At 40.8% G+C, this 23,260-nt stretch overlaps 1 protein-coding gene across 1 annotated transcript in view; it reads right to left on the reverse strand.

The window, feature by feature from the left end:
* Positions 1–486: 486 nt before the first annotated feature.
* The window catches only part of zgc:194282 (tyrosine-protein kinase Srms), a 28,868-nt gene continuing 6,094 nt past the window's right edge, over positions 487–23,260 (reverse strand). The window contains exons 2-8 of the mRNA XM_031283833.2: positions 18,599–18,720; positions 14,624–14,790; positions 9,978–10,125; positions 7,814–7,972; positions 5,207–5,388; positions 4,663–4,819; positions 487–2,810 (exon numbers count right to left, since the gene is read on the reverse strand). Of these exons, the coding sequence (XP_031139693.1) occupies positions 2,611–2,810; positions 4,663–4,819; positions 5,207–5,388; positions 7,814–7,972; positions 9,978–10,125; positions 14,624–14,790; positions 18,599–18,720 (1,135 nt within the window). The 3' untranslated portion in view covers positions 487–2,610. The remainder of the gene's footprint in view (positions 2,811–4,662; positions 4,820–5,206; positions 5,389–7,813; positions 7,973–9,977; positions 10,126–14,623; positions 14,791–18,598; positions 18,721–23,260) is intronic.

A 23,260-nucleotide genomic window follows, 5' to 3' on the forward strand; every position in this document is an offset into this window, starting at 1 on the left:
TTATTGAAGTGAATTAGGTTTAAATCGCCGTCATGCATGAATGAATGCTATTTTTGCAATTTTACACATAATAATCCACGATGATCATGTTGTACAAAACTGAAATTGCACGTCAAAATGACACACTGTTAAGATTTTTACAAAGCACGTTTTCAGGGGAGCCCATGTCTTTTTAAGGGGAGCTGAGCTCCTCCTAGCTCCCCCGTAGTTCGCACCCTGAGTATCTGGTAGCAAAGCAAACTGTAAATTAAGCCTTTTTTCCTCAAAAGAAAAATATCTTTGTCATTCAGTAGATAGACAACAGCATTGTTATAGCCACCTTTAAGGGTTTAATTTACACACCTACACTTCTAATGTGTGTTACTGTGAGGCAAGTTTACACTCTGCACGAAGTTCTAGTTTCATCCCACATTCTTTCCATTTGTATTTGAATGCACATGACAAAGACAGCAGATGATATGATAAAAAAAGCACAGACACATTTCAAAAACAATACTTAAAATATTTTATTCTTTGCACTACTGGTGTTTGGTACCTGATGGCACTCAGCCTAACACATACAACTCAATCTCGTGATTTGGTGATTATGGCTAAAGTTTCCTGAACTTGGCTTTGTCTGCTGTATATTCTCATGCATAAAAGACAAAAGTTGCATTGTTCTCAAATTGCATTGCATTGCAACATTATTTAACAACCCTGCTCCCCCCCGCCCAAAAAAGAGCCTTCTGGATATGTCTGATTCACTGTGCAGGCCTTTTTGCCATCGTTTTTTAATTTTTGTAATTCTTTACAGTCCATGGTTTGAAGTACAGTCTGTGGACAGTCTGTGGTGTAAACATAGGCACTCTAGTTGTAACTGGCCATCACTGTGGGCCTCTAAAAGAGGTTTGATCACTTTACGCTCTGTGGCCCACTGGCTTTGGGTCAGCCCCCAAAAAAATATCACAGGAGGATGAAAACAATTCCCATACTATTCTGTATTAGATATGTAAAAACCTTCTCGAATTCCTGTAACAGAAGGCATGCTGAATTAAATACATTATGCTTGTGGTTAATAAAAAGACTGACAGTGTTTAGCCACGCTAATGACCCAATGAAAATGAAAAAAAACTGTTGGAAGGATGAAAAATGGAGAGAATCAAATGGGTTACCCTGTGAACAGTGGCCATTTTAGGACATCTCAGACTTGAGAGCTTGTCAGACTCCATTGTACTTAGGCTCATCTGTTTTGAGCTCAATCCTGACATGCTAAAAGTGCTAACATGCTAACGATTGTCAATTTACTGCCAGCTTTAATAGGTTACTAAAGCGCTAACGCTTAGCGCATGAGTTCATCGAGAAGCTAACATGGCAACATTAGCATGTTTGCATTCTTGTTGGCATGAAAGCTAATAGGTCAACATTTTGGGAAGTGCTTGGGATGCCGGTGCTGCATTGGCTCATGTGTTCAAACCAATCACTGTACACTTATGTCACTTTAAGTTCCTTATGTGCTGGGATTGTATCTACTAAAGCTAAAAAAGAAACACCTATTAAGAACTAGTTCTTGCGGTGCGGACATGATGCAAAGGACAGTTCTTAGAACAATGAAAAAGTTCCTCCGGTCCGAAAACGCCTTCAGAGACAACCTTCAATCTTCTTATCTACGGTCATGTACTCTGAAAAAAAGGGGGGGAAAGAAGCGCATATTCCAAAATGTCAAACTATTCCTTTGAGTGATAGATTTGGATACTTGCATGCGTCATTGGTCACTGCAATCATTCAGTGCTACCTTTAAACTATCCTATCATTTAATCATCAGCTGATTCTGATGGTAGTTTGTTCATTAGTTCATAACAAGATAGAAGACTTGATGGTGGCGCTATATGAAAAGTAATGTGATCACCAGAGTTGTTAGAGTCGTCCTTTGTGGAGTGTGATGTGTGTACTAAATATCATGACAATCAGTTCAACCTGTGTTGAGATATTTCACTGTAACCCAAAGTGAACCAACAGAGCGAGCCACATCAGCATCTCGAGCACTGCGCCGCTAGCATGGCTAAAAACCCAGCAAGCACTTCATTATTGCACATAACCTCGATTTTAGCACAGTCAAAAGACAGGCAATTGACTTTAAGTCCTGACATAGGATATTATAACATTTCAAAGAGTGCATATATTCAGACATGGCACAGTAATAAAATATTATTTATAAAACACAAAAGGGTATAAAATTAAAAACAGTTGGTTCTGTGAATGTGCAGAGGGTTTTATTTTTCAGTGTTTTCTTAGAATATATTTTTTTTTAATTTTTCATTTGTCCACCTTGCTTTCTTTTAGCTTAAGAAATGAAGTATTCCTTATATTTCCTCCTTGATTTGGGGAGCATCTTCTCCGTCTTGTGTTTGTTCGCTTCTGCTGCTCTCCTCTCTTTGTCCTGTCACACCTCGGTGTTTTTAAAGTACATATACCCTGTTTTGGAAGTGGATTTCATGCGGGAGGAGAATAGTCCTTCCCTACTATTTCTCATCCACCTATCCCTTTCATATTTTGCAGTCCATGCTGCGGTCGATGACCAGTTGCAGGTGATTGGCTCTCACTGTCCTCTTCTTCCTCCATATCTCCTTCTTTCTATACCTCTATAGTCTTAAAATAGATCCTGGCATATATTGAATCCAATTGGCTGTGTAGGGCGTGGAAGGAGGGTCTCTTGGAGGGCTCAGCGGCCCAGCAGTCCATCATGATGCGGTAAATATTGGGAGGACAGCGCGTTGGACAGGGCAGCCGAAACCCCGATGACAGCAGATCCAACACTTCCTTGTTGCTTTTTCCTAAAAGAGAGAGAGAGATCATAAAAGCATAAAAAGGAGTGTACTCATTTCTTAACCTTTTCTTTTGCAGGAAGGGATATTCCACTCTGCAAACAGCCAGCAACCTCAACTGTGATAACATCAGGATTTACTGCAACAGCTCAACTTTGAAAGGTAAAGTCAACATGACTCATATTAAATCAAGACGTTCAGTTATCTTGAATGCTTGCTCATGGATTAAAAAAAAAAACACCTAAATGATAAGGCTCTTGTTTCTCAATTTTTTTTTCTCCTCTTGAAAATACCAAAACCAACAACGGTTAGTCGGTCTCTCAATACTTTCTGACTTCCTGCCTGGCTCTCAGCCCCGAGCCCTGGCGTAAAGCTTCTCATGACTTCGCGTAAACATACACGCCACTTTCCTAAAGCCAAGTGGCGTGTTATCTGTACGCATTTGGAGCTGTCTACGTGTATGTCTACGCAGTATACAGCGGACGGCAGTCTGCAACGTCACAGTGTAAACATACACGCCACATGGCACTTTCTAAAGCCACGTGGCGTGTTATCGCGAGGCTACGGTTGGGTTTAGGAAACATCACACGTGGGTTGGGTTTAGGAAAAGAAGAACGGGGAAAGGAAACATCACACGTCTAGGGTGAAAGTCCTGTGTTTGACCCGTCCACCCCCCGACCAACCTACCTATGCAGATTTTCTCCCTTTCATACTACTCACTACAGCGTCAATTCACACGCAATCACAAGGTAATGTAAGTCAACGGTGGCCAAACGGCGTTGATAAACACGCTAAAAAACGATTATGTGTCTTGATAACGCGCCAATAATGGCATGCAAATTGGCGTTTAATACATACGCCACTTCATGAAATCAGTCTGAATACTGTATATAGTTTCATCAGTCATTTTACTTAAACAGCTGCTCACTGTAGTTTATATCAAACAAACAGGAGGAAATTGTAAGTGCATTTGTTGGGAACTATTTTCAGTGGCGGATTAATCCACATTTGGTGCTCCAGGGACGGTGTGCTCTATGTGGGATTGAGTTAAAATAAATGCTACCACTTTGTAATAACCAATATTAATAAATGGTCATTTGATTAATTTAACAATGACATTATTATAGTTTAGTGTAATATAAATTAATTAGTTTATACATTGATAGATAACTGTTTTGTAAATCATCTATAAATGTTATTTGGATGGCTATTATAAACTTGCAACCACTGCTTATAATAATTAGTTGATGATTAATAAGTGCCAAGTACCAACCCTGTACAATTATAGGGGAAACACTGCTGCCCTCTGCCTGTATTTTATTTTTAATTTTAGAAACAGCCGGGACGTTTATGGGTGTCAACAAAGAGCCTTTGGACCCCCAGTCATATACCCGATCCCCACTTTGCCCCTCAGCGTCTCATACCGACGCACTACAAGTCTAACTGACACACACACACACACACACACACACACACACACACACGTGTCTGATTACTGCTCTGTTCAGCGCTCCCTTTCTTCATTATCTCTCTAGCTCGCCTGACCACCGTTGTGTTCTCTCTCTCTTGCCAACTTTGACAAACAGTAAGCCGGTACTCATATACTGTATAGTATGCTTTTAAAGCACACAATAAGCAGAGAAGGGTGTAACCACACATTGGAAACAATCATTTGCACACCCAGTACGTCCACTGTATTTTTACACCCATAAGTGCATTGTGTAACGGAGAGTTGTGCATACTTCCAATTCTTTTCCACTGCTTAATAAACAGGTAACACGCTCCCATCAATCTGCTGGAAAGCTCTGTAGTTTATATACAGTCGCTCCATCAAAAAAGTAGAAAGAAGTCAACACCATACCATCATAAGGCATCTTGCCCCGTGACATCATCTCGTACAGCAGGACCCCAAACGACCAGACATCTGATTTTACAGAGAAGCGCTGGTAAATCGCTGCTTCGGGAGCTGTCCACCTCACCGGGATCTTTGTGTTTCGGCTGGCTGTATACACACTGTCCTGTAGAGAGAGATGGGAACGTTGTTAACCTTTTACAGAACAGAACCTTTCAGCTGTCGCTTTCTTAGCGGATATAAAGTCTTTCCATGTCTTTATGAATAAAACATTCTGTTATTATTGCACACAACACTGTGAATTATGCAGATTTGAGTGCTGCTCCATTATACCGGACAGATGGAGGGAGGATGAAGTTATGCATTAAGTATACATGAGGTTACACAGGAATAACAGAGCACACTATACATATTCAAAAGAACATGGGCAAAGAATTAGCCTTATTCTAAAATAGGAACATTTTAGAAAAACACACACACACACACGCACACGCACACGCACGCACACACACACACACACACACACACACACACACACACACAACCTGCTTACCCTTATAATCCGAGCCAGTCCGAAGTCGGCCACCTTGCAGATGAGATCGTCTCCCACCAGGATGTTCCTGGCAGCCAGGTCCCTGTGGACGATGTTTCGGTCCTCCAGGTAGGCCATGCCCTCGCCGATCTGACTGCCCATGTAGATCAGATGAGCTGATGTCAGCACCTGGCCTTCAGCAGCTGAAAACACACACAGACACACACACACACACACACACACACAGACACACACACACACACACACACACACACACACACCCCTAAACTGGTTAACAGCATGGATTTGTTTAACGATAACCCAAACAATGATTTTCATACAGCCTAAAAAAAAATAATGCTTACAAGTTAAAATACATAGAATAAAGGACCTCTGTCTGTCGCTATAGCAATGATGATGCAGTGATTAGTGATGATTCTCTCCGACCAATCAGGAGGAGGTTTTCACGTCACCTTTTGGTATCACCTCAGCTCGCTTGGATACTAAATAAAGTACCTGTTGGCAGGTACCAGGGACTTTTATCAGAATGGAAAACCAAAAAAGGCGAGTAAGTTGAGGCGAGTCGAGAAGGTACCATGTGATGGAAAAACACTATTAGAGAGTGATGGGAACAACAATCTTTGACATTGGTCCAGTATTGAGCGAGATCGCTGTAGTCGGCAGCGGCAAAACAAGCTACAATGTAAGTTAACAGGGCAACATGTAGGGCAGCCTAAAGCTTAAATACATTTATTTTTAATGCATGGAATACTAAGCTATTCAAATAATAATTGTTGGCATGATTTTTATAAATCATGTTTTAATACAGTACATCCTTAGGATGAACTGGATCTGTGAATGGTTGTCTTACCTGAAGGCCTGTTAGCCTATCATCATTTTTTTTTCTCACAAATAGGTTGATTTATATTTTATTAATAATAATATGTTGGATTCATGAGTTGACTTTCTAAAAATGAACAATAATTTGGTATATGTAAATAGGACCATCATTAAATATGCGGACGACTCCGTCATAGTGAGTCTGCTCCATAAAAACGACGGAGGCCACGGTCTAATAATTGAAGACTTTGTCCAGTGGTGTGAGGAGTCACACCTCCAATTGAACATATCCAAAACAAAGGATATGTACATTGATTTTGGAAAAACTCCAGGATATGAGGCCATAACTATAAATGGTCAACTAGAATCCTATAGATATCTAGGGACAATTATTGACTCTAAATTCAATTTCCAGGAGAATTGTGAAGCTGTCTGTAAAAGAGGACAACAGCGTCTATACTGCTTGAGAAAATTGTACCATTTTCATATAGACAAGACCATGATGACATTATTTTATCGTGCCTTTATCGAATCCATCATATCTTTCTCCTTAGTGTCATGATTTGGTTGTGTCTCAGTCAAGCACAAGAATCGCCTAAATCAAATTGTAAAATGGTCAAGTAAGCTGACTGGGGAGTCCCAGCTGCACCCCACATGGCCATCTAGTTTCTTAAGGCTGCTGTTCTAAAAGCACCCCCTCCCCCAACCATCTTGTCGGTGATTGGCTGGAACGTGGTTTGTTGTATTTTGGTGCACAGCCTGTGCCCCTAGTGTTTGTTTGACGTTTACGAGCCCCGTGTTGTCTCCCGAGACCGGGCTTTTTCATGGTGTGTTCAGGGGCCAGGCAGCTAGCGGATCAAGGAGAGATGCCTACCATTAGGAGACAAAGTGGAATCGCGCAGGAACTCATAGTGCACCTTTAATGCCGCATGGAAAACATACTGTCCAATTTCCCAACCAGATTTTGGATGAGGTAATTTCTATTCTATCTTCTTGCTTTGTTGTACTGCATGAGGGCTTTTAGTGAAAAATAACAAAGTTGCGTTTGGTGACAAGAGATTAGGGACCGCATTGCAAGAGGGGATTGTTCACTCCCCAAAGGGTATGAACATGAATGTGTGTGTGTGTGTGTGTGTGTGTGTGTGTGTGGGGGGGGGGTGTCTCTCGCCGGGGGCTGCATTCCTTGTCTGTCATGTACTTTATGGCCCCTTCAGACTCAGATCGAGCCACACACCATATACATTGTCTACTTTTGTTGCCTATTGTACAGACTGAAGTGAAGGCATGCAGGCTTATACAGTATATCATCAGTCAGCAGCAGCCTGGACCAACACTAAATACTACATTACTCATAAGAGAATCATGTGTAATATTTTCATGCCGATAAATACAGTCATGACATGCAGACACACACACACACAGACACACACAAGGAATAAAAACCAACTGGAATGAGACATATCTGAGTCAAACCCTTCACATTTTGCTCACTAAGACTCCCTGTGATTGAAGCCTTTTGTAAAAAGTCAGAACAATATTTCTCTGCTGAGCGGCGCTGCAAGAACGCTGATTATAATTCCATTTGGATTGGATTTAAGGGCGAGAGATTTAACCGTCACTTGGCCTAAATACTGTTTCAGAGGGATTTCCAAAAAAACTCGGAGGTAAGGGCTGAAATTCTCAAACCCTAAGAAAAGCAGCATTAACTTCCTGTTCTAAACCTCTTTGCATATTAAAGAGTTGCATATTATGTGTGTGTGTGTGTGTGTGTGTGTGTGTTCCACTCACAGGCGAGGTAAGACTTGAGGCTTCCTTTGCTCATGAGTTCGGTCACGATGTAGACGGGCTCTCCTCTGGAGCACATGGCCAGCAGCTGGATCAGCTTCGGGTGATGGAGGCTCTTCAACGCCTGAACCTCCTTCACAAACTCATCCTGCTTCGTGTCCTCTGGAGGAGCAGAAAACACAAGTATTGGTGGACTTTAATCCTCGTTCCATTATCCCGCTTGTCCTTTTGTTCCCTGTTGTTGATGCGTTCATGTCATTCATTTTGCTTTACGTTCATAGCTTTCATCTTAAAAACCACACCCGTCTTTCTCTGGCTTCTCCACGCAGCTTCTCACATTTCACCAAACTGTCCCCCCATTTCCATAATTTATATTCTCACCTACCATCTCCTCACTCTTTTCATTAATCTCATCTTATTTTCTCCCTATAACACATTATTAATTCATGAGACAGACAGACAGACAGAGATAGAGATAATTCCAGCGGTAAATGTTTCTGTTACAGCAGTTTAGAGCATTTAAGATGAGATAAAAAGCAAGAAATATACAATACCTATAAACATTATAAACAAACACGTACATATATACATGGGAGAGTGCAAAATGAAATGCAAATTCCACTATCAGATGCATTGTGTTGCAATGGGCTTAACACAAATGTTAAGACAGAAGAGCGTGATATTAAGTTGTGGAATCGTACTTCATTTAAACAGAATCTACCTCGAAGTGTTTCAGCCTTAAAGAGTACCCTAACACCAGGCTGTCTCACTGCCCTCTCTGGCACATTAAAGGGCACCTGTACTTTGAAAGTGAATGAATTAAGGCGAGGTATTAAGGAGTGGAAATGAATGGACAGAAACCATTCCTCCATTTCTTTCAGAATCACTTCTCTGGTTTGGAGGTGGTTGTGGTCAGTAAGTGTGTAAACTGGAGGTTATGGAGCAATGTTTTTATGAGTGGGTGCCCGTTTTTGGGTTTTACTGTATCTTGTGCATGGTGATGACAGTTTTCCACTGATCTACAGGTGGCTTAAATGTCAAAAAAAAAAGAAGCAACAATTTGCAAAAGAGAAGCCTGCAGGCGAGCAAATGTGGATGTAACATGTAATGCTGGTTTCAAAATGTTTAAAAAAATCTGCTTTACAGTTGTTTTATGAGGAAGGAAATTCATTTAAACATTCCCCTTTTAACTTGGTAGTAGTGTGGAGACAGGACTGCCCAGATCTGGACCCAGAGTTTGATTGGAAAGAGGTATGGCTTCCTGTAATCCCGACCACCAACAGATCCACTTTAATTATGCTCCTAGAACGTCCCTAACTCCGCGCAAACTCCACTGCATGAAGGCGATAAAAGATATCACTGGTGTAGCACTTTCCTTCACATGATGTAGGATTCTGGACTCAAGTGGCATCGATCATGTCTAACTTACTGGTAGTGGCGATGCCCGTGACTGTGTCTGTCCTGTTGTTAAATGATTTCTCGATGCTCAATATCAATAAGCTCAAAAGACGCATAGCACTGGCAGGCCTGACAGCTGCTGAGAAGATGATCGCGGTACCATGGAAGCCTCCCCAATCACTTGCCATCAGACACTGGGTCCTCACCTTTTTGGATGTAATATATCTGGAACTGTCAACTTTTAATGGATTAATAGGGCCAATGAGAGCTAATTCTCTAAAAGATATGCTATAGTGATCTAATGTGATCTTCTAAAAAAACTATTCTCTTAATTTTGCGCATTAAGTAAACTCTCAGAATCTTGGTTTCCCTCGGTGTGTGTGTGTGTGTGTGTGTGTGTGTGTGTGTACCTGTGAATAAGCGCTTGTGGTTGTATACATGCTGGGCATGATCATTTTTGTTGTTTGAGTGCTTGTAACCAATAACAATCTACCTAGCTGTCCTCACATTGTTTTTATTTCTTGTCCTTTTTTTCATTTTTGATACACACTTATATCTGTGACACTCTGCTTTCCCATGTATGCATTATATACTTTTATGTAAATTATCGTCTACACAAATATCTTGCACTTTTTGCCTGTTTATTAGCATTTGGAAATAAAAATTTGATCGCAAAAAAGCATTGCCTTTAATCCCCAGAGATGTCTCTAACACGCTCTTCAATCACATAATTAGACTCTAGAGAGACAGCATCTCCCTGCGCTCCTACCTCGTTTCAGCGTCTTTATGGCCACTTTCCTGTTCTCCTTGGTCCACATGGCCTCCCACACCTCTCCAAAGTGTCCCTCTCCCAGTTTGTTGTGGAGTCTGAACTCCTCTCGGGGTCTCTCCCAGGGCTCCATGTCGAACAGCTCCCGCTGCACAGAGACGACAGGGTGAGTCCTGACAACTTCACACTTCATTCATTCATTCCAACCTTTATTCATCCTCGAGAGATCATTGAGGGGCGCCCCTCATTCTCTACGTCATCGGGTCAGATTACAAAGACAAATACAGAACAACACAGAAAGTACAATCATAAGAAATACAGAAAGGCAATAAAACATTCAGAATAGGAAAATAATAGGGATGCAAAAGTAAATACAATTATGTAAAGCAGTTACAAGTAGAGCTTTGCAGGTTTAAAACCAGAATTCTAAATTGTCCAAGAAGCATAATTGAGTTGATTTTAAGAAAGTGCTGTAATTTGTTGGAGGCGTCAGGTGCACTAAAGTTAAAAGCAGTTTTTCCAAGTTCAGTCCGAGCTCGTGGATGGCACATGAAGGAAAAGCCAGTCATCAGAGAGAGTCTGATAATGTCCCTCTGAGTAAGGGCTCCTGCACACTGGCTGCGTGGCGTGAGCGTGTCAGCTGCGTGGCGTGTCCATTTTTATTTGGGCTCCCATGTTAACAGGTTAGAGCGTGCACACTGCCTGCGTGACACGCATGCCTCAGGCGCAGCTCGAGCTGCGCCGAAAACACGTGCATGCTAGAAATAGGACCGACGCCTATTTTTCACACGACACGCCAGTGTGTTGGAAATGTTTCCAGGCAAAATAGAATAGGAAAAGCTGTTTATCTGTCATTTTGACACAAATACATATCAATAAATGACATTTTGATGTTTGAAAGTCTCGAGGTTTTGACATAAATGCAGATATAAATGTAATTAAAAAAAATATAAAAAATTATCGATTTTCAAATATTGCACCTGTCAATCCAGAAGGAAATATTCTGGAGCCTATGTTGCCGTCAATACTGCCGGCGTCGTCTTTGCTGTAATCAGATCAGAATATATTTATGTTTATGTTTCTGGGAAACATCCATGTGTCCAGACAAGGCTAGCAGCAGCAGAGCAGCGTCAGACACCTTTCTGGTGTGGAAAGACATCAAAAACGCCACGCAGCCGCCACACAGCTGACACGCAACAGAAACGCCACGCTCACGCCACGCTCACGCCACGCTCACGCCACGCTCACGCCACGCTCACGCCACACTCACGCCACGCAGCCAGAGTGAAGCCAGCCTATCAGAGAAGTTCTGTAAGATGGCAGTTTTCCAATAAGACCCTCATAGATAAAGAGAAACCAGTGAGTATCTTGTCTTTCTTGGAGAGAGGACCACCCAATACTTTCATATGAAAGTTAAAATGGTTTCAAACTAATGGGCAGACGATGCTGCAGAGACAAAAACCAAATGGGCAACTTGGTTGTATTTACACATCTTCCAACACTGAGGGATGCATTGTGCATTTTAAATAGTGTTTGATTCACCTAGGACTGTCCCTGACCAAAGAAAGACTACTACACTCGTACAATTTGATCAACTAAGTGATAAGTTGATTTAATCGACAGGTCTGTAAAAGAGAGTTCCTACACAAAGAACCATGCAAAGGCACCACTTTAAAGGTTGTGACTGTAATATTTTGTCTTCACCTTTATTTCTCACCTTGTCAAATTAAAATATTATTTGTATTATCCCAAATTCTGATTGTTCTCTTTGTTCAGGTTTGATGCACAGAATACAGATTTTGATGACGGATCAGCAGCACGGTGTAAAGTAAGTGTAGACGAATGAATGAATGAATGAATGACAGGCTTAATAAATGGAACATGAATGCAAAGATGATATGACAAATGTATTGTCAGCAAGCAGCTGATCAAGTGCTTTGATAAACATAAAATGAAATGAACAGATCAATGAAATGATTGGTTTAAAAGATGTACACAATCTTTTTCATCTAGACACATTCAAATACATAAGTAGTAGTAGTGATAGTGATATTAGTTCCACTTTGCTGCTGGAGCTTGGACACAGAACACAACATCAGTTGCCTCGTGTGTAAAAACACAAACAAAAAGCTCTATGTTGTCCGGAACTAACTGAAATAATAGAGGACGTTGAAATTGAAAAAATATCTCAGTCTCATCTCAGTCTACTTCATACAGAAAACACCATGCCAATTTTCTTGCTTCCATTTTCAGTTTTTGGCATGTTTCCCCATCATCATCACTAATGGTTTTGTTATTCCCATTTAATTCAAATGCGGCCTGCATTGATTCATAATTATGCATGACATGATCTCACTAATAGATTTAAGTTTGACAAATGTAACCACTCTAGTCTGTTGGCTGGCAGATTATTAGGCGTTTAAACAGCAGGATTAATCTGCTTTTAGAAACTAAAAGATAACAGAAGAATCAGACAATGTCCTCACAAACCATGCTTTATCAGTTTTTATTGACCATGTCTCTTGGCTACATCATTACAGTAAAACAAGATGTTGTGCCACGTCAATAAAAAGTGATCAAAGGCATCGCTAGTGACTCTTTTTACTGGCATAGCAATAAATTGAAATGTATTTTCTAAAAGCAGATTTATTCCTGAAGGATTAACTGTCAGAGTGAGTTTAAGCCCAGTGAAGCTGCGAGGGGCGGCTGGAGGAGCTGTGTATAAATGATAAGAGAAAACACTTCAATTAGGTCTTCGCTAAAAAAAAAGTGAGCCTTTATATTAATACAATATTCGGTATTCAAACTGAAAACGCAAACATTTCATCTACTGTAGCTAACACACTGACTATGGACATACATAACACACATACATATATACATATATATATACATATATACACATATACATATATATATATATACACATATACATATATATATATATATATATATATATATATATATATATATATATATATATATATATATATATATGTTATAGGTTATAGGTTAAAGGTCTGTTTGAGGGTTAAGACTTGGTTTTAGGATTAGGGTTAGAATTAGGTTATGGTTAGGGTGAGGGTAAGGGTTAAGGTTAGGCATTTAGTGGTGATGGTTAAGGTTAGGGTAAGGGGCTAGGGAATGTATTATGTTAATGACGGGTCCCCACAAAGATAGTGCCACAAACCTGTGTGTGTGTGTGTGTGTGTGTGTGTGTGTGTGTGTGTGTGTGTGTGTGTGTGTGTGTGTCCACAGACTCACTGCCTCCTCTGGAAGGGGAGAGAGAAGAGAAGGAATGACTGAATGACCTCTGATCCAGAAGAAATACAGATTTTAAACACTGTTCAAAATCAGAAGCGCTGCAACTTAATGCTCGTCTTAATATCTTTAATATCTGTAAATGGTACATAATATTCCTTTATCCTAAAACATCATTCTGTATGTACAGTACAACGTGGCTCTCAACAATGTGAAGAGTGGCTGTTTTAAATAGGTGGTTTCTCAGTTTCCAGATACTGAGAGACCTGAGTTTGGTTGAGGCCCGCTGGGCTCAAACTGATGAGCCATGAATAAAGAATACAGCGCGCTGGGGGCTGATGTAAGCTGCAGTGCAGAGATAGTGTGTGTAATTACAGTACTGCCACGTGATTATATTCTGAAACAAATATTTTATCCTCTGGTTAATTACACTCGAAATATATGTTTGACTCTTGGTATTAATCTATGCATATAAAGCAAAAGACGGCGCTCATTAAATCCCTGCTGCAGAGCAACAATAGAAAGATGAATTCAGGGTCTTTGCTGCACTTTGTTTCAGATTGCCACTGCAGAGACAAAAGCTGTTCACATTACCAGAGATACTGGAACATTGTGAGTCCTTATTGGCAGCTGCCTGCTGGGTTTATTGAGAAATACGACAAAAAAGCTCATGTCTGAAGTGCAGATTCAGTTTAGTTGAGCACCATTTCACATGTACTGGTGAGGTGCAGAGAAAATATTAATATTAATACCAGGTTCCCCATTTTGAAAACGTAATTTTATTTTAAAATTTTTAAAACTTTTTTCAACATACTATACTATGACTTTTTTTTGACCTGCTATGATGATGATTATACTCTAATATGACTTTTTCCGACATATTATTATAATGACTTATCTATGACTTTGTGTCATAAAAAAGTGTCATCTTGACTCGACATGAATTAGTGTCATAAAAAGTCATAAAGTCATAGTCTAGTATGTTGAAAAAAGTCATAAAATAGCCAAAAGTATAGAAAGAATGTGATAAAAAGTCATAAAGTCACAAAAAGTCAGTCTAGTATGTTGAAAAAAGTCATAAAAAGTCATAGTATAGTACATCATAAAATCATAAAAAGTCATTGTATAGTATGTCAAAAAAAGTAATAAAAAAGTAATATTATAATAAGACATACTAAATGCCTTATTTCAACATATAGTATAGTATATGCGCTGTGTGTTTTGACCAATGACCGACGGTGATCCCTGCAAACCCTACCCCAAAGGTTCCTGTACTTTCAGAAAGTACTACCCTCTGGTCAGGGACCTTTTGGGGTGGTAAAAAGGCCCCCAGAAAATGTCCCCAGAACTAAACATTGTGTTTTGTGTGTCTCTTTGTGTCCTACCTGCTGGGTGCAGGGCTCCTCCAGCAGCACTCCCAGGCTGCGAGGGTATTTCTGGTAGTAGGAGATCAGCTCTCCCAGCGTAGAGAAGGAGATCTTATCTGAGACGAAGTACGCCCCGATGGTGGAGCGCTGGATCCTGAAGTGGTACACTGCCCCCTCATTTCGGGCTGTAAAGAAAGAGCGATATATCGGGGTCACATGTGTTAGCAAGCTAAGGTTCTCCACACTAGGGCTGTCAATCTTCCTCTATAATACCATTCGAATTTCATTTGTTATTTTTTAAATATTCGAATAATATTTGAATATTTAATACTCAAATGCAGCCTGTTATAAATATGTCCTACACTACTCAGGCTTATGCATTGTCAATGCCACTATCAGTATGTGGTTGTTGTTACATGTTCTGTCCACTAGAGGGACTACCAACATTAGCCTGGCCTCGAAGGGGACCTACTTCATGACGCATTCCATTTCTGGCACGCCACTTTGTTTACATTCATTTTCCACCACGAGCACACAGCGACAAACACAAATCAGCAGAGAACTCTGGAACGAAATATTATCTAACAAGTGTAGTGAAGCAGCTCTGTTGTAAAGGCTAACGGTGCTCGGTTAGCACAATGACATCATGGTAGAAAGCACAGCCGAAACGTTTTGTCATAAACTAAGTAACAATAGTGTTAGCCACAATGCTAACGGCATTGATAACTACGCCAAACGGTGCTGTCACTACGATTTTAGTGATTTATAAGGAACCAGCTTCTTGCAGATTGTCACGGGGATTTTACAACTTTTTCCCCCCTTGCTGTATTTTATACTCTTTATAAAGACACTATGTGTAGAATATGAACATTTCTAGCTTTGGTGTTCTAAGTAGTCGCAGCAAAACAGGTACCGCACCCATCCACACCCCGAACCTACGGTGGCAGACGGGGGCAAACGCCCTGAAACTTCAGAAAACACTTGTAAATAGACAAAACACAAGCAACTTAAGAAAACATCTTCATCAATTTGACAACACGTGCAGCATTTAGCAAATGCTCTGCAAATCAAGAAACGATGCAAAATGAAAAGCACACAATCCCAGAAAACAAATGCAACAGAAAAACGCTGCATCCAGTTTATACAACGGAAAGCTAGGTTATGTCAGAGAGAGCAGATATTTTATTTTCCTAATTTTTTTTTAATTAGATTTTGAATAAGTGTTCTACTTTTCAGTAACATATATGGGCTAAGTAGTGTTAGCTAGCGAGGTCTTGTAGAAGTCTCTAACACGGTAGCTACGTAACCCTGTTGCTCTTTTATAATACTGTAGGAATATGCACCTATTTACAGTATGTCACCTCTTTACTACACTTTTTTCCCATTTCTAAAACAAACCTCTCATCTCTCTCTCTGCACCAATTCACAGGGATTAGTCTACGATATCGTCTACAAACAAAAGCCATCAAAATCATTTCACATATGCTGTAATCATGTACAGACTCTACACATACTGGCTTTAAATATCTGAAGAACTGTGGCTAAATGCAGAAGTTACAAATACCATGAGTTTGGTCCTCACAGGAAAACATAAACTATATTATCATAGGCTAAGATGGTGGTGAGGAATGTGTGTAATTGTGCCATAAGTAATTGAAGGTGTGGTCTGTTCTGCCTTCACTCTCAGGCACGTTCTATATGCACACAGAATACTGATGCTGTATATTTCAGGAGGACTAGCACAGGGAAAATTGAGTGTCTAACTGCAGCTTTTTCCACCTGGGACCTAAAGGACCTTGAAGAAGGGGGGAGGGTAGAAAGGGAGGACGCGATAGAGGAAGGAAGTGGACGGAGGTATGGAGAGGGAAAGATGCAGACGCAGAAGATGGTGTAGCCAGAGGTCGAAAAACAGGGGACAAATTCAGAGCAGAGAGAGAAAGGAGCTGGAGGTGATGCTAAGCAGAGAGAGAGAGAAATAACAATGGCTTTAAAGTCCCAAATCTCAGGAGGTCCGTTACAGGATTGGCCGTGGGCTCGTTCATAATGGTAGTTTGATGACGGCAACGGGCTTCCAAATGTAGGTCACTACAACTTAAGACAAGACACTAAACTCTCCTGTCTACCTCTCCTTTTTTTTTTAAAAAGCTTAAATTTAATTTCAGAAAACAAAACAAAATCGTTGTAACAAATGTCATCTGACAGCTTACTCAGCTGCTGTGTTCAGGGCTGTTCTTTTCCAAATATGTAATGCAAGAAGTGCCTTTACTAAAGGAGGAGTACAACATTTTGGTAATTTCTTTTTGAGAGCTGGATGACAAAATCAATTTCATGTTTATGTATTAAAGGGATAGTTTGGACCAGATGTTATGAAAGGGTAGCTACTCTTTTTTTTACCTGGACTCTATGTTCCTATGTTTTTGTGTCTTAAGTGAGTGATGGGAACAACAATCTTTGACATTGGTCCAGTATTAAGAGAGATCTCTGCAGTCAGCAGAAACAAGCTACAATGTAAGTTAATAGGACAATTGTCCAGCTTGTCTTTACCTTCACAAAAGTGCTTGTTTTACCGCTGACAGGCTCAGATTAATATTCTAAGTGTCTGACAACATTATGGAAAGGATTTCTAAGGAGGTCGACCTTTCTGTTAAACATAAAAACATCCACAAAATTGCCTTCACTAAACCCACCAGACTCCATGTAAATAAACAGTAATTTTAGCATCGTAAAACACACTTCATTCAAAGTGGACAGAAACAAAATAAAACTATAAAAAGCCGTTTTGGGTCGTCTTTCCACTATTCTAACCATCACAACTCTGGTTTTGGTTGAAATAAACACATAGTTTACAGATTTACATATGAAGATATGTTGGCTCTATACACGCTAAAAGTATTGATTTTTTAAATGCAGTCTGGTGGGTTTAGGGCTAGCGACTTCAGAGCGGTTTCTGGTTAAACAGAAAGGTCTTAAAGAGGTTCTAAAGGTCTATCTCTGAAGGGATTCTTTCCATAATGTTGTCAGACACTTAGATTATCAATCTGAGCCTTTCAGCGACAAAAACAGAACTTTTAGTGGACCAAACTGAAGCTGAACATTTGCTTCTTATGGTTACAATGCAGCCTGGTCTGCGGCTGCAGCGTTCACGCTTAATACTGGACCAAGTTCAAAGATTGTTGTTCCCATCAGTCACTTAGACACAAAAACATAGGAAAAGAGGGTCCAGGTTGGAAAAAACCGAAATGACCCTTTAATTTACCGTTACATTATCCAATCACAAAACTGGTAAAAAAATAACACGCTCCAAATAAAAAAAAAAAAAAAAAAAAACAGAGATAAATTATTTCTATTCAACAAAAGTCGTACAAGTTTAAAACTGCAATCAGCCATTTCTGCTACTGGTGAGCTTTGACAAAGCTGCCTGAGGGCCCGTTGTGTGACCTGCTGCCCTCTATAGTGGGAGCAGAGAGAGAGAAAATCGAATGTAGGGAGATTAAGGTTGACAGTGGCTGGAGACCTTGAAAGACAGAAGGGACGTGGAGGCCGGAGGGGGTGATGGATGGATGAAAAGAAACAGAGAGGAGGTGAAGAAGAAATGAAGCGAGTGGCTTCCCTCTGAAACATGGTACGATGACCGAGAGCTCAAAGCACTGCAACTTAAAGGGTGATTTCGGCATTTTTCACCTTGGACTATTTCCCCATGCAATGGTATCTAAGTGACTTATGTGAAGAAAAATCTTTGAAAATGGCCCAGTACTGAGTCAGAACGCTGTACCCAGCAGCTGGAAACCGGGCTGCAATGTAGTCATATAGGGCAAATGCTCACCATCAGTTTCCGTCCACTAAAAGTGCTGTTTTTGTTCCCAAAAATACCAAAATGACCCTTTATATAATTTGGAGTGTGAGGCCTGGTTTGAAGAGGGAAGTGTTATAAGTTATAAATTATAAGACAGGGTAAGCTGAAGGAGGTTGTGGATGGTTGGTGGTACCACTTACCAGAGATTGTGTACTCGTCACTGTGACTCTCACTGATGCGAACTAGGAAGGAGCCATCTTTGTTTTGGGAAGCCAGCAGCAGCTTCTCAGCTTTCACACGGTTTATATTCCCATAGTACCACCTGCACAGAGGACAGAGGAGACACACGGGACAAGAGGGATGAGGAAAGATTGTGGGATGAATGGATGATCAGACATTTAACACAAAGAAAAAGCCAGATGAATGAAAGCAGTGTGAACAAAAGAGAAGGAGACTGTGTTACGTGTGAGAGCAGACATGCAGAAGCCCGCTCACACAAAAGCAAAACAATGTGTGTAGGTAAACACACACACATAGGTCACATTTTGCACATTGCAAGCTGACAATCGCAAAGAGAAGAAGGTAAAAATTACAGAAACACACAGTTTAACTAACTGGTCCGGTCAGTTAGAACAGCAGCAGCATGTTCAGCCACAACCTGGAGTCCACTGTGTGCATGATGTCGGACATACAGTACACCAGAATACACATAAAAACACACACATGCGAGGTATCTTTAAGTATTTCCAATTCATGCTACTTTATACTTCTACTCCACTACATTTATCTGACAGCTTTAGTTACTTTACAGATTAAGATTGCATGTACAAAACATACAAAGAACATTGAGGACATGATGCTTTGTTAAATATTAAACTATCATCAGCATACAATTTGAGCCAAATGGGGTTTTGTGCAAAAACGGCTGAATCATTTTATGATTTCAGCTTCTGAAATGTGAAGATTTGCTGCTTTTCTTTGTCTTAAATGACGGTAAACTACCGTAAAGACTTTTGAAGGTGTCAATCATGATGACGGCTCTTCTCATTATTTCCATACGTTTTGCAAATAAAACAATAAATGAATTTATCAAGAAAATAATCAATGTATAACATAGTTAAAAGTTTGCTTCACCCTAACCCAACTAAAAGGATAAATAAAAAAATAAAGGCATTAACAACCTAAGGCTCTACTATATAATAGTACATATACAGTATACAGTAATAGAAGAAGTAGACCTATTTGTACTTTAAAGATGCAGTAGGTAAGACTTCTAAAACTACCTTTCTGTCATATCTGCTGAAACTGACCCTATGTTCCAGTAGAACTACAGGAAGCAGGTCATTAAAATAAATCCAGCTCCTCTGGCTCCACCTACAGCCTGGAGAGAGATTTACAAAAACCCACCGCTCCCTGTTCAGATGCACCAATCAGGGCCAGGGGGGGGTGTCTAACTGTTCAGATGCACCAATCAGGGCCAGGGGGGGTGTCTAACTGTTCAGATGCACCAATCAGGGCCAGGGGGGGGTGTCTAACTGTTCAGATGTACCAATCAGGGCCAGGGGGCGTGTCTAACTGTGTGTCAATCACTGCTCAGGCACACGCATTCATTCTCCCTTGTGGGGGGAGGGGCTTAGGAGACCGTTTTGGGCTTTAGCAGAAAGGGGGGGAGGGACTGAGAAGTTGTTGATGTTCAAATTCTTTGGCTAAGTCCTGGATCTTCACAATCCTACCTACAGCACCTTTAAGTAAAAGTAGAAATACTATAGCCTAAACATATTCCATTTCAACAATGGTATGGTATCAAGTAGGGGACATTTTACTGTATTGATACTTCAAGTACATTTTCCTGACGATACTTTTACTTAAGTGACTTTTTTAAATGCAGTACTTTAACTCGAACTGGAGAATTTCTCACAGTGTGGTATTAGTACTCAGTGTTGTGCCTGAACGCGTTCATTGAACGATAGTTCATGAACTCGTTCATATTTTGGGCGAGCGTGAACTGAACGTACTGTATTACTGCCTGATGAACGTTACTGTGAACTCGTTCATTCTGGTGTCTGAACGGCACGCTCTCTCAGTTTAACTTGGTTCAATAGGGGCCAGATTTCTATAGAGCCTTCCAGGTGAAAGCCCGGCTAAAACACACCGTAAACAGGCCTTAATATGTAGTGGAAAAAACACCCAATCTGGCAACACCAGCCACCAGTGTCGCACCGCCGCACGGGTCATCAAAACAAAAAGCAGCATGGAGGCGACAGCAGCACGTAGGCAACAAAGCAACAAGGAGGCGTCGTATGATCATTTAAACAAGTTTTATGACAAGGTCGGTGACTTTGCCCGCCGGCTTTCAAAAAGAAAATCCGCACTTCAGTCACAGCCACAGCAAACCTGAAACGGCACATTGAGCTGATTGGATATGAAGATGAAATCTGACGCATCATTTCAGTGTTAAAACTGATAAAATAATTGCTGTCTGTGGTTCTATATGGGCTGTGGCAATCATTTTGAAAAATAATAGCTCTCAGCAACATATGGAAAACAAGAACTATGAACTAGTTCATTTTTGGAACTGTGAACTTAGTTCAAAATTTTGAAGTATAAACTATGAACTGAACTAGTTCATTTTAAAATGTGTGAACTGAACTTTGAACTAGTTCATGTAGAAAGTGAACTTTCCCAACACTGTTAGTACTTTTACTCATGTAAAGGATCTGAGTACTTCCTCCACCACTGCTACACATCAATACATCTAATATTTAAATGTACAGGGAACCCTTTGGAGGGATTTATTGTTATTATTATTTATTATTGTTTGTTTCAGTGCTGCCTGTTCAGATACAGAAACTGGCCTGTGTTTACTCGAAGTTATCAGAGAGGGCGTGTCTGCTTGGCACGCATGACCTCAGGTTTCACTGACAGTAACAGCAAGACACAGCACAGACCTCACAATAACAGACTCCAGAAATATTGTACTCTAGTGATTTCACTGAAAAATCCTGTGAAGATAAAGCCAACAGTGACAACAATGTCAACTTGTCATGACAAAAACCGAATGACACTTAATGACAGAAGTCATAAACGTTTATGACTTGTTTATAACACGTTCATGACAGTGTCATGTCATAGTTATGTCCATACCTTCAAGTAAAGTGTTACCGAATAAACAATAAAGCAAAATACTGCTACAGTCAAGAACATAAATACCACTGTAAAAAGTACGTTAAAAGACACTCATTATGTCATCTTGAGAGCTTTTCACCATTATCTGACATACAGTATCAAAGACACGCTTTTATAGAGGTTGACGCCCAGAAACGTCCTCAACAAGATAAGAAAGTACAGGCAGAGGGCAGGTTCTCTGCAGACAGACACCGCCACACACTTGCAGTAGGCTCATAATTGATAGAGATTGTTTTTGGAGTCTATACATTGTCTTTCTCATTGTGCCTTGAGGATAGATGTTTTTTTCCCACTTCTTCACTCTTAAGAAAAATGACCCTGGGTGTAATTCACATGGTCTGCTCCTTCCTGTACATATCAGACAAAACCCAAGGTGTTTATTTTACCTTCACTTTCCCTTAAAAAGACCATAGGTATTGGAAAATAAGAAGTTATCTGACAAATGGAACTAGTGGTGTAATGGACCATAGTTGATCTGAACGCTCACGGTTCAGAATGCATATAATCCGCAGATCAACTGCAAAGTTGAACCTTAATAATAGTGTGAAATAAATGTTTACTGTCACTGTTCACTTATCTCTACGGAGGGATGCCATGAAAAGACACAGGCAACGCAATTTTCTGTTCACGTTAACGGCGCATGTTAAAATCCGGTGCTAATACAGCACCGGTGCCCGGTATCTACCGGACGGAACAGCAACGCAGATTTCGGTGCCACTTAAATGCCTGCGCTGCTCTCTGATGCTCCGAAACAGACGTTAGAGGCAACAGAAGCATCACTTCACGTCACGCTAGTTAACACTAACGTTACACTTGGCAGAAGGTAACGTTAGCCTACCATTAGCTACAGTAGCAACTGGATTCAAAACGGTTAAAATTCTGACTGCTAAACGGTGTAAAAGTGTGACTGTATTTCACTGTAGAATAGTGGTGGGTGGATCGATCCAAATATGGATAATATGGATACCAACGTTGGTATTGATATTGATCAATACCAGTGTAATGAGATGGATACTTTAGTTTCAGCTTCTCTCCATTTCATTAAAGAGGCGACCTGGCTGTCTGCGTCTGTGTCACAGCGCCGAGCAGACGCACTTTGCTCCTCCTCCCCCCTCCTGTGATTTGATGTTGTACCGTCACGTGACTCAGCGGCGCCAGGCAAACAAGCAAGCAATCAGCCAGGCCCGGCGGTGGCCAGCAGCACACACACACACACACACACACACACACAAGCAGGACTGAGACGGAGCAGAAGAATGGCAGAGAGGAAGAGGAATAGACGGGGTAAACCCAGCCTGATCTGCCGGCAATTTGATTTCGCCCTGCAGCTCAGGCTGGAAACCTTTACCTTTTTCTATCCTGCTTCAGTTACAAATCTGCGGGGACCAATCACAGGACTATCCAATTGCATACAGAGTCATTTGAACTATGCCCGTTGATCACACCTCTTGTGCAGTAGAAAACACAGAGCAGACTCCCCAGACTAATGTTCAAAGTCGGTACCATACGCTGGGTGTGTGAAAGTTGCTACCGTACGCTGGGTGTGTGAAAGTTGCTACCGTACGCTGGGTGTGTGAAAGTTGCTACCGTACGCTGGCTGTGTGAAAGTCGGTACCGTACGCCGGCTGTGTGAAAGTCGGTACCGTACGCCGGCTGTGTGAAAGTCGGTACCGTAC

The sequence above is a fragment of the Sander lucioperca genome, chromosome 12 (genome assembly GCF_008315115.2).
Source record: "Sander lucioperca isolate FBNREF2018 chromosome 12, SLUC_FBN_1.2, whole genome shotgun sequence".
In the NCBI taxonomy this organism is placed as follows: Eukaryota; Metazoa; Chordata; class Actinopteri; order Perciformes; family Percidae; genus Sander; species Sander lucioperca.